At 39.1% G+C, this 12,066-nt stretch overlaps 2 protein-coding genes across 6 annotated transcripts in view; both read right to left on the bottom strand.

Moving 5' to 3' along the window:
* specc1la (sperm antigen with calponin homology and coiled-coil domains 1-like a) overlaps positions 1 to 2,191 on the bottom strand; it is a 44,904-nt gene extending 42,713 nt beyond the window's left edge. For all 4 annotated transcript variants that reach the window (XM_051652743.1, XM_051652744.1, XM_051652745.1 and 1 more), the window contains exon 1: positions 2,005 to 2,191. The gene's annotated coding sequence lies outside the window, so the exon portion shown is untranslated. The remainder of the gene's footprint in view (positions 1 to 2,004) is intronic.
* Positions 2,192 to 4,852: 2,661 nt separating this feature from the next.
* The window catches only part of LOC127414598 (breakpoint cluster region protein-like), an 83,316-nt gene continuing 76,102 nt past the window's right edge, over positions 4,853 to 12,066 (bottom strand). For both annotated transcript variants that reach the window (XM_051652740.1, XM_051652741.1), the window contains exons 19-23: positions 9,078 to 9,217; positions 8,845 to 8,979; positions 7,721 to 7,826; positions 7,459 to 7,621; positions 4,853 to 7,338 (exon numbers count right to left, since the gene is read on the bottom strand). In XM_051652740.1, coding sequence (XP_051508700.1) covers positions 7,249 to 7,338; positions 7,459 to 7,621; positions 7,721 to 7,826; positions 8,845 to 8,979; positions 9,078 to 9,217 — 634 coding nt within the window. In that variant the 3' untranslated portion in view covers positions 4,853 to 7,248. The remainder of the gene's footprint in view (positions 7,339 to 7,458; positions 7,622 to 7,720; positions 7,827 to 8,844; positions 8,980 to 9,077; positions 9,218 to 12,066) is intronic.

Genomic DNA, 12,066 nt, shown 5'->3' with positions numbered 1-12,066 from the left:
AACAGTCCTGCATGAAAATGCGATTGGATTCTCGTAAACGAGCTAGACAAGCCGCGCCTCCGTTTAGCTGCCTCGCGCCATTCTCCCCATCCCTAAATAAATAGGGAATTTGGTTACCACGTACCACAACCACCTTTACATGCTACTAATAGACAGTTTTTAATCGATGACCCTGCTCGATTTAAACATGGATCTTATCTGCCTGCACATGACATTTAGTCTTAAATTATTGGTGCAATATCTTAACATTACATGATATACAAATCTATTATGCTTATTTAACGGTTTACAGTCTGTTTGTGTGTGCATCAAGTCATTATTTTGCATAAGACATTGCTATTCTTTTTTACTATCGGATATCTATTATGCATGTAACATATCTATATGTACAACATTATGTCTAAATGTAACATATTCATAATAGGCTATCTATTGTGCATAACATGTAATGCATTTTTTGTTAATATGTGCGGCCACACATATAAGCCCAACCTCTTTGGTTCTAAATGCATCTGTGACTATAGTGCTCAAGTCTGGTGCATTTCTGTGCTGTCTAAATAACAAATGTTCAGTAAAAACTTGTTCCAAAATAATCGAATCAAATCTAATCGTGGCCAAATTTCAGATTTCATGATGCATCGTAATTGTTAGTTAAAGAATCGAATCGTTGTCAAAGCGAATCATCCCACCCCTAACATTTACTTCTTTGTTGAACTGTTGTATAAAAGCAATATCACACTTGCAATCGTGCTCTATGGCCCTAAATCAACATGGCTGTGATCACCATGCAGCCGTGCTGATGTAGGGCCATACCAGCAGGATTGTGCGTTTGATATTGCTTTATTCAAAATAACCAGTCAGAAAAAGTTTAACAATTTCCTGTCATTTTCAATCATATTTAGAATTTTATAACGTCAAGTATTCTACTATATAAACAAATTAATCTCCATTGTGACTGGATCTGTCAATGTGAGCACATTTTGAACATTTTTCATAACAAATCTATTCGCCCCACTTAAGAAAAACAGGGGGGACGTTTTACCCCAACTACCATGCATTCACTTAGTGAACAGTTATAAAAAACGTTAGATTTTATCACCTTGAACAAAACTGAAAATGACAAGTATTTTGTCTCAAAATAAATGGGATAATTTCATTTTCAGGGATTCTCATTAGCTAGGTTACATAAAATTGCCACATTTTAAAAATGGTTAAATATTCAATCAAATTACCTCAAAATCAAACTTTAGACATTTCACGCAGTGATCTCATGGGTCAGGAACATTTTGCAGTGTATAGTGCTGTTTAGTGTTTGGGAGGAAATACAATCAAAGTGCCTTTTACCCCAAGGGGGCCTTTAGTCCCGTTGTACCCTACTTGTACTGTACTGTATACTAAAAGTGTTGCAGTTTTCTGAGAGAGAATCTTTCAGGACGAGCACTGACATATCAATGCAATGTTATGTCATAAATTACTAGTGTTTTGGAATCACAATTATCGTGCCATCGACTGATTTTAAGTGTGCCGAATTCTGCTTCTGATTGAAAACACGACAGATTGTCTTAAATGCGTTGATTGTCTTAAATCTTTTCCCCGACCGGTTCTGTCAAGTGTAACGTTTAACAGCCGGTATTTCACACAACTCCGTCCGTGTTTCAAATCCATTCATTCGGTTTGGGTGTGAGTCAATAAAATACGGGGAAAACGGCGTCCCGTATGGATTTCACACGAAACGCTGGCAGCCCTGCTGACATGATCCATCAGGGCTTGACTGACTAGTTTTGTCATTTAGCTATCTAACCACTATAATAGCAAATGTGACGGTTCTCACAGTCGTCTGAGCGGCTAAAACACAATAGAAATGGCCACTTCTTCAATTTAGTGACACCCACTTTCAACACTGTTGTCCAGTCTTTGGTTAAGAGTTTACATGCTAACCACGAATGCTAACAGAACGTGCTACTTCAACAGGATGCGATATATAATACATGTCTAATTTATTACCTCAGCTCCTTCCTTTCGGTCTATATAAGCGTCTGTCAGGACAGATGGTCTTCTTGGTAGTGTTAAAGGGTAGATAACAGCGGGTATTCCGGGATTCAGGCGTATGTGGCATCGTTCAAGAGGCAGATAGCCGTCTCATGCTAAACTGATGGTTGGCCACTGCAAACACAGCGCGACTGACAGACCATAGACATACACACTAGATCAAACCCCCACACTATGCCCGCCTACCAGATGTTTCTTCTGTATATTTCCAACCCCTTCTTTCTGTCTGAGCATTGCAGCTGCGCAACATATGAATGTTAATTTTGTAAGCAGAACTACACACAGTCAACAGGTGACATTTAGGGATGCACCAATGTCGATTTTATTATTTTTTATTATTTTATTTTATTTTATTTTTTTATTTTTTTTGGCCGATACCGATCACCCATCCTACTACTGCTACTAGCCTACTTATACTATAATAATATTAAAGGAATATTCTGGGTTCAATACAAGTTAAGCTCAATCGACAGCATTTGTGGCATAATATTGATTACCACAAAAAAAACAAACAAACAAATCGACTTGTCCCTCATTTTCTTATGCATGTTAACATGATTTTAGTGTGATAAAATCACTTACTAACCTTTTCAGAATCAGAATCAGAATGAGCTTTATTGCCAAATTTTCTTACGTACACAAGGAAGGGAGAAAAAAGTGCACACAGAACATTACAGTGAGACACAGAATCTAAAACAAGGTAAGAATATAAATAGATGTACAAATAATAGGACATATAACAGAATGGCATATGTACATGTGCAAGTGGTAATATATGTGCGAGGTAGGGGTATGTACGGTTATTGAATTGTATATGTGAATTTACATATGTTTATGAGACATGTATTTAAATTATTGCACTATGGGGGAGTCCTGAGGCAGTTTAATTGTTCATGAGGAAAATGGCCTGAGGGTAAAAACTGTTCTCGTGCCTGGATGTCCTGGCGCTCAGTGCTCTGTAGCGCTGGCCAGAGGGCAACAGTTCAAAGAGGGAGTGGGCAGGGTGTGTGGGGTCCAGAGTGATTCTACCTGTACGTTTCCACACTCTGGATACGTACAGGTCTTGGAGGGTGGGCAGTGGGGCACCAATAATCCTCTCAGCAGTCCTGACTGTCCGTTGTAGTTTCCTTCTGTCTGATTTGGTGGCTGAACCAAACCAGGGGAGTGCGGGGAGATTTCTCCTGAAGTCCACTATCATCTCCACTGTTTTGAGCGTGTTCAGCTCAAGGTTGTTGTGACCGCACAAGACTGCTGATCAACCTCCCATCTGTATGCAAACTCGTCACCGTCACTGATGAGGCCGATGACCGTGGTGTCGTCTGCAAACTTCAGGAGTTGACAGTGGGGTCTTTTGCAGTGCAATCATTCGCATACAGGGAGAAGAGCAGTGGAGAGAGAACGCATCCCTGAGCACCAGTGCTAAATAGTGAGGGTCCCGGATGTGAGTTTCCCCAGTCTCACTAGCTGCTGCCTATCTGTCAGAAAGATGGTGATCCTTCGACAGATTGGGGTGGGCATGGAAAACTGGGTCAGTTTGGTTGAGAGAAATCAGGCATGATGGTATTGAAGGCTGAACTGAAGTCCACAAATAGGATCCTTGCATGAGTCCCAGATCTGTCAAGGTGTTGCAGGATATAATGCATTCCCATATTGACAGCATCATCCACAGACCTGTTTGCTCGGTAAGCAAACTGAAGGGGTTCCAGCAGGGGTCCAGTGATGTCCTTCAGGTAGGCCCGGAATATTCCTTTAACCAGTATATACTTGATTGACATCATTAACAATGAAACATAAGGACAATAGCACACAAAACACTTCTTTAAAACACTCTCTCTTAAAACTATCCTATGGGACGATTCAAAAGACCAATACTAATAAACAGCAAAAAAAGAAACATCTCTTATTCAGGACACTGTATTTTAAAGATAATTTTGTAAAAATCCAAATAACTTTACAGATCTTTATTGTAAAGGGTTTAAACAATGTTTTCCATGCTTGTTCAATGAACCATAAACAATTAATGAACATGCACCTGTGGAACGGTTGTTAAGATACTAACAGCTTACAGACGGTAGGGAGTTAAGGTCACAGTTATTAAAACTTAGGACACTAAAGAGATCTTTCTACTGACTCTGAAAAACACCAAAAGAAAGATGCCCAGGGTCCCTGCTCATCTGCGTGAACATGCCTTAGGCATGCTGCATGGAGGCATGAGGACTGCAGATGTGGCCAGGGCAATAAATTGCAATGTCCATACTGTGAGACGCCTACAACAGCGCTACAGGGAGACAGGAAGGACAGCTGATCGTCATCGCAGTGGCAGACCACGTGTAACAACACCTGCACAGGATCGGTACATCTGAATATAACACCTGCGGGACAGGTACAGGTTGGCAACAACAACTGCCCGAGTTACACCAGGAATGCACAATTCCTCCATCAGTGCTCAGACTGTCCATAATAGGCTGAGAGAGGCTGGACTGAAGGCTTGTAGGCAAATCTGGTGCAGTCCATGAGGAAGAGATGCACTGCAGTACTTAATGCAGCTGGTGACCCCCCCCATTTCTGTTAATCACATGTCTGTGAAACTTGTTCAGTTTATGTCTTAGTTGTTTAATCTTTTTATGTTCATACAAATATTTACACGTTAAGTTTGCTGAAAGTAAAAACAGTTGAAAGTGAGAGGATGTTTCTTTTTTTGCTGAGTTTAGCATAGTACTTGTAAGTGATGAAAGCACAACAAAAGATCATAAATTAAACTCTTCAAAATAGGTAAAGTTAAATATTGACCCACAAGTCTGGCTGCATTTGAACAAACTTCAACTTTATTAATCTACTTTGTACAGAATCATATTGCCAAACTTAATGTAGCATGTTTGCCATACACGTTTAGGATTGTGCAGCCTCAATATTGTCCAGTAAAAATAATAAATGAAGACTATTATTACAGCAATTGTGCTCCTATGAGGGGAAAGACTACTGAACACAAACCATTGTGTCCTAATGTCTTCTGGGGAGTAATGCTATCTTTTTGAGGCAAGTTGAATGTACTTGGCTACAGGTCATATAAACAGACAGAACAGTCAATGGCTCTGTGGAAATAAGAGGATAAAGGGGTTTATTGTGATCCATCTCCATAACCCACACTTTGCAATACTCATACAGAACATTTCCTCATCATGGAAGCTCATTTTTTAAATGGCAGCCAGGAATATTTTCATCTGTACAGAAAGTAAAATAAAAGAGAGAAAAGCAGGTTCCAGTACATATTAAAATGATATCTGATTTACTGTTCACCCATAGTGAAAATTATGTCATCATTTACACACCCTCATATTGTTCCAAAAGAGAATGACTTACTTTCTTCCATGGAACACAAAACTATGTAAGGCAGAATGTTAGAGACTGAGAAGTTTAGTCACCATTCACTTTTATTACACCTTTTTCCATACAGTGAAAGTGAATGGTGACTACCAGTCCCTAACTTTCTGCCTAGCATCTCCTTTCATGATCCAAAGAATAAAGAAAGTCATATAGGTTTGGAACGTCATGAAGGTAAATTAATGATGACAGAATTTTTTTATTTTGGGGTAAACTAACCCTTTTAAAGCAATTATCACAATAAAAGGGGTTTCCTAAAGAATCAGTGTTACAATGTAAACTTTTAGACAGTAACAAAAGGAAATCTTTGAGAGTAATCTACAAGAAAAGTAACAAGTCAAAAATAAATCAACATGCCTGCATGTTACTTGACATCCTAATGATACGCAACTTCTCATTTGTTCTGAACATTAAACTCATAGCTGTATATCTTACTGAACAATGTATTTATACATTTACTGTAACAGGGCAAGGTATTGGCACTGTTCAGGGTCACAAAGTGCTTCCAAATTTTGTCAACAGCAAGAAATGAAAATATATCGATCCCAAACGAATTTGAAATAAACACGAAAAAGCTATACAGTGTTTGAATTATTAAGTTAATTAATTCTCAATAAGTTGATGTGTATTGAGCACAGTCCAAGAGAGCACGTACATTTTTGTATCATTGCCATGATGTGGCAGAAATCCTATGTAAGATCTTGCTTGCACACTAGTAGCAGTAATATTACTCTAATGGAGAACTCCTATATCTTTTTAATATACTGTATTATTTTGATATATCACTTTAATATGTTAAGTCCATCAGTTACAGTCAAGCATGTACAGATAATCAGTGGGGCCTTCATGGTATGTGACTTTTAAACAAGTTTTCCAGTTTGAAACTTACTAAAAAATAATGTTATAGTCCAATAATATCATGCGATATGACCCACAAATGTACTGTATAGATTTTGTAGCTTGATTTAATATAGGCTCAGTGATCCAATATGACGTGGATTTATGTGGCATAAAACCGAGAGAGGCTTTCATAAAATAAAAAGGAATGCATACCTTGGGAATGGTAGAAACTATAATTGTGCTGTATATGGTCTCTTTTTTTTTTTTTTATGAACCGTTGCTAGCTATATGCATGGGTCTTTTTTACGAATGACTGGTGTCGACCATAGTCACAAATGTTGGTTAAAGAATCTCACATTTGAATTCTCTGGATTGTGTGTTTTATTCATCAGAGAAGGGTTGTATAAACGTGGTCCTCCTCGCGATTTGTGTGAGTCAGATTTTCCGTAGCCCTTACCAAGGGAAAACATAAATCATAGGTGAGCAAAATGTCAGATCAAATAAAATGGTCATGGAAACCTGGAATGTGCAATTCTTTATAAACCCACAGTGCAGAAAAGGAACAAGACATTAAAACGCAAGAAATACATTCACCACCCAAGGATCCACGGAAAACTTGGAACTCAAATTGTGAGCAACTATTCAGTAAGAAGTGTTACAGTAGATGACAGTGAAAATATCACCTGCACATTGACTGTAACTGTAACAGTGAGTCCATAAGATGTCTGGATTGTTATTCTCCATTACATATTACTTCACCTTAATCGAAAAAATAAAACGGAATGCTACGGACTCATTTGGGAATTCAGTGGCAACAGTTCTGACGCAAGAATGGTCCACTTCAAAGATTTCAGTAGGTTGTTGGCGCTCTCTATTGGTCACATGCTGAATCACTTCTGTCCCAGGCCATTAAAAATAATAATGCACCCGAGTAGACCACTCACAAACAATGTGAGTCTCCTCTTCAAAGCCCTTTCCCTACACCTCTGTGGAAAAGAGCATACTCTGCCGTTTACTGTCTGGAGTAGGGATTGCCTCCAACTGAAGGAAATACAGTAATACCTGGACCTACAGAGATGGAGAAAAACAAACTGACTAGCAGGTACACATTTTGATAGCTTTTCAGATACTCTAGAATTAGAACTTTGGTACTCCAGAACATTAATTAGTTCTCTCTATTGGCTTTACCTGAGACATAACCTCAAGAGACCAGCTGTCACTCATAGAAATGGGCTGTGTGGGATTGGTAGGGATTTTACTGTCCTTCTCAGAGGGGCGAAGGAGGGTGGGACCAAAAACTGTGGCAAGATTGTGGAAGGACATCTTGTTGATGCTCTCATTCTCAGCCACCCTGAAGGGGAACAAGGAAGAACACTCCAGTCAACGTGTAGGTGGAACATGAAGTGTCTCTGACTCTTAGAAAATTATTTAAAGAACAGAAGTAAAACACCTCTTCAGATGGTCCAGCAAAAACAGGAAAGTCAGCAGGTTGGGTTCAGGAAGTGAGAGCAGCAAGTTGAGCATACAGCTTTCCTTTGCCACACTGTCTGACAAAGCTGGAGAAAAAAAAGAGAGGCTGATTAGTGTGAAATTAAATGAAAATTGAAAATTCTGTCACAATTTAATCACCCTCACAATGCTTAAAGCGACAGTTCACCCAAAAATGAAAATTCTCTCATCATTTACTCACCCTCATGCCATCACAGTGTATGACTTTCCTTTTTCTGCTGAACACAAACATAGATTATTTGAAGAATATCTCAGCTCTGTTGATCCTTACAATGCAAGTGAATGGGTACATTTTTAAGCTCCAAAAAGCACATAAAGGCAGAATAAAAGTAATCCATATGACTCCGGTAGTTCTTCAGAAGAGATGTGATAGATGTGGGTGAGAATCAGATCAATATTTAAGTATTTTTTTTTTTTTTTTACTACAAATTCTCAGTAGGTGGCGATATGCAAGAAAAATGTGAATCGCCAAAAACAGAAGAATGTGAGATAAAGTGAAAGTTGAGATTAATAGTAAAAAAAAAAAAGACCTTAGAATTGATCTGTTTCTCACCCACACCTATCATATTGCTTCTGAAGATATGGATTTAACCACTGGAGTCTTATGGATTACTTTTATGTTTTCTTTATGTGCTTTTGGAGCTTCAAAATTTTGGTCACCATTCACTTGCACTGTGAGGACCTACAGAGCTGAAATGTTCTTCTGAATATCTTTATTTGTGTTCAGCAGAAGAAAGAAAGTCATACACATATGGACTGGTATGAGGGTGAGTAAATGATGAGAGAATTTTCATTTTTGGGTGAACTATCTCTTTAAGATGACGACACATTTGAGTCCTTTTATAAGCTTTAAAGTGAGTCACTATCCACTACCATTTTATAAAGTAAATGGGCCGACACCTTTATTAAAACATCTTTCTTTATGTTCTGCATCATAAAGTCATACAGGTTTGGAACAGCATGAGAGTGAATCATTTATTTTCATTTTTGGGTGAACTTTTATTTTAAAGATTATTCATCAGCTTGTGAAAGAACAGCATGACTGTTGAAAATCAATCAACAGACCGATGCCTTCAGTGAAGTTTGAATAGAGTTCATCGGTGAAGAGGGGCTCAGGAAGCTCTCTGAAGTAGAGCTTCAGTGTTCCAGCAATGGCATTCACATCCATCTCACTCATCATAACTGATACGTCTTTATTATCTGTGGATCACAGAAAATAAAAAATAAAATAAAATTTTTAGCCATGTCACTACACATCGTGGACAGGGTACTGTCTGGTAACGTGTTGAAATACTCACTGGCATCAAAGGCAGCTTTCAGGGCCTGGATGTCAGTGGCCACCCCAGAGACTCGATAAATGCCGACTTCCTCCATCCCTCTGCGCTCAATCTCCTCTACACACTGTCTCACAATGAGAGGCACCTTAGAGTGCTCCCGCCTGACAGTAACAAACATACAGAGAACGATAGGTCAACAACCAGTGTCTGGAAAAAAAAAAAAACTGCTCTGTGCTGAATTCATTTTTTCTGTATTAAAGGGATAGCTCACTCACAAATGACGATTCTGTCATCATTTACTCAACCTCATGTGTTGCAAACCCACTTGACTTTCTTCAGTGGAACACAAAAGGAGATGTTAATCAGAATGTCAGCCTCAGTCACCATTCACTTTCATTGCAGCTTTTTTCCATACAATGAAAGTGAATGGTGACTGAGCCTAACATTTTCCCTAATATCTCTTTTTGCAATCCATGGAATAAGTTATGGAAGTCATATGGGTTTAGAAAAACATGAGGGAGAGTAAATAATAACAACATTTTAATTTGAGGGGGATAAATCCCTTTATTAAATTATATTACCTCTGAATATTATAGAAAATCTTGTGTGACCATATGGCTTATATTTTCCATAAATTGTGCATTCTTAAACAGAAACTTTTTTAAAATACATTTCCAATCAAAAAATCCAACTCATGTTTGCTATTATTTAAAGAAATATTTTTCATAAAACTTTTGGGAAGTAAAACAATATTTGAGACCTTGTTTATATATTCACTATAAAAGGAAAATGTCTATGTGGTATCAACATTCTCAGAGCCTATATTTAAAACCTACATCTGCATTATCCCAACACAGCATCCAATAAGCCAAAATCAACATTATAATAAGACCACCTGAGAAAAGGAACATTCTGTCTAGCATACTGTACCTCCCTCCCAAAACCAACTGTCAAGTTTAAATCAAACATATATTACTAGTGGGCAATATTTCACCCTTATGCATTGCTGTTATAATATAAAAAATGTACATCTGAGAGTCTAATTCTAAAATCCTCACTCCTGATTTAACTGCACATATATTGGCAAACCTTGCCTTTAATAAACCATATTTTCCTATTTCCTCAGGAAGCCCACTATGGAGTTGCTTTTGGATTTAAGACTTGTGCAAGCTTTCTAGTGGAGGGCCTCTTTTCCTCAGCTTTATTAAAAGGAAGTTCCCCCTCCCCCATGCAGGATTGGTGGTTATTTTTTATGACTTCTCATTCTAGCCATGTGGGCCTATTAAAACACACTCAAAGAAGGGTCCCTGTGTCTTGTGAGTAATAGGAAATATGGCTGACATGTGACTGCTGTTGCTCTTGGAGTGATAGATGTGTTGCTTGACTGATTTCCAGATGATATATTGTTGAATCATGCTTGACTGTTTGACAGCATGCACTATTAAAGTGGGCATTGACCACAGAGAAGAGACAAAATAGAAGGCATATGCCCTTAAAACATTTAACAATGCCCTTGTGGTTAAGAATTTGTCTTCCTGTCAACAGTGCAATAACTTAATCCTTAAAGGGATAGTTCACCTTGCCAGATGTATATGACTTCCTTTATTCTGCTTAACACAAATAAAGATTTTTAAAAGAATATCTCAGCTCTGTAGGTCCTCACAATGCAAGTGAATGGTGACAAAAATATTTAAGCTCCAAAAAGCAAATAAAGGCAGCATAAAAGTAATCAATATGTCCCAAGTGGTTAAATCCATATCTTCACAAGCGACATGATAAGTATGGGTGAGAAACAGTGTTTTTGGCGATTCACATTATTTGTGCATATCACCACAGGGAGGAAAATTTATAGTAAAAAGGACATAAATATTGATCTGTTTCTCATCCACACCTATCATATCACATCTGAAGACAGAATTAACAACTGGAGTCATATGGATTACTTTTATGCAGCCTTTATTTGCTTTTTGGAGCTTAAAAATTTTGGTCACCATTTGCTTGCATTGTAGGGACCTACAGAGCAGAGATGTTTTTCTAAAAATCGTCATGGTTACTTGTGTAACCTCCATTCCCTGATGGAGGGAACGAGACGTTGTGTCAATGTAGTGACACTAGGGGTCACTCTTGGGAGCCCGAGACACCTCTGGTCTTTGATAAAATGCCAATGAAAATTGGTGAGTGGTATTTGCATGCCACTCCCCCAGACATACGGGTATAAAAGTAGCTGGTATGTAACCACTCATTCAGGTTTTATGCTGAGGAGCCGATATAAGGTCCGGCCATTTCAGCGGGTAGTTCAGCGTTGTGGCAGGAGGGACACAACGTCTCGTTCCCTCCATCAGGGAACGGAGGTTACACAAGTAACCATGACGTTCCCTATCTGTCACTCATTTGACGTTGTGTCGATGTAGTGACACTAGGGATCCCTATACGAAACGCCACAATTGGCTGAACTGTGTTACGTGAACTGGCGGTGTGTGGTGGATAGACTACTGTGTGCCTCATAGCCAGCACACCAGGTCGACACGTAACCTCCCCCAACATAGTTATGAGTGTTGAACGGCCCTTTGGGGACAAGTTGACTACCCAAGAGATAGAGACAGGCTTAACCCAGTCGTGGCCTCTTTTCCCCTTCTCTTTTTTCCACTCCCTAAAAAAGAAGGGGGATTATCCGATTGGGCCACCAGGTCTAGTTGGGGGTGTCCCTCCCAAGGGGAAGACACCGCGGAGACCACACCTCGCCCAAAGAGAGGGGGGGATATTTAAGTGGAAGAATACGTCACATGGTCTTTCCAACCATGTGGAGAGTCTTCAAGGTAGATCCTGCCCAATGGGGGAGGAGTTACTACAAACATGGAGACTGGGGCAGAGGGGCTCTGCCCAAGGAAGATGCAGTTTGCCAACATTGAAACGAATTAGCGGAAGATATATATCGCATGGGGTTATCTTACAGGGGACCGCCACATGCGGAGCACCTACCCCAGAACAGGACTCTTAGTTAGCACGTGTA

Source organism: Myxocyprinus asiaticus, chromosome 24 (assembly GCF_019703515.2).
Source record: "Myxocyprinus asiaticus isolate MX2 ecotype Aquarium Trade chromosome 24, UBuf_Myxa_2, whole genome shotgun sequence".
Lineage (NCBI taxonomy): Eukaryota > Metazoa > Chordata > Actinopteri > Cypriniformes > Catostomidae > Myxocyprinus > Myxocyprinus asiaticus.
Note: the sequence above shows the minus strand (reverse complement) of the source record. Positions and strands in the feature narration are given on the sequence as shown.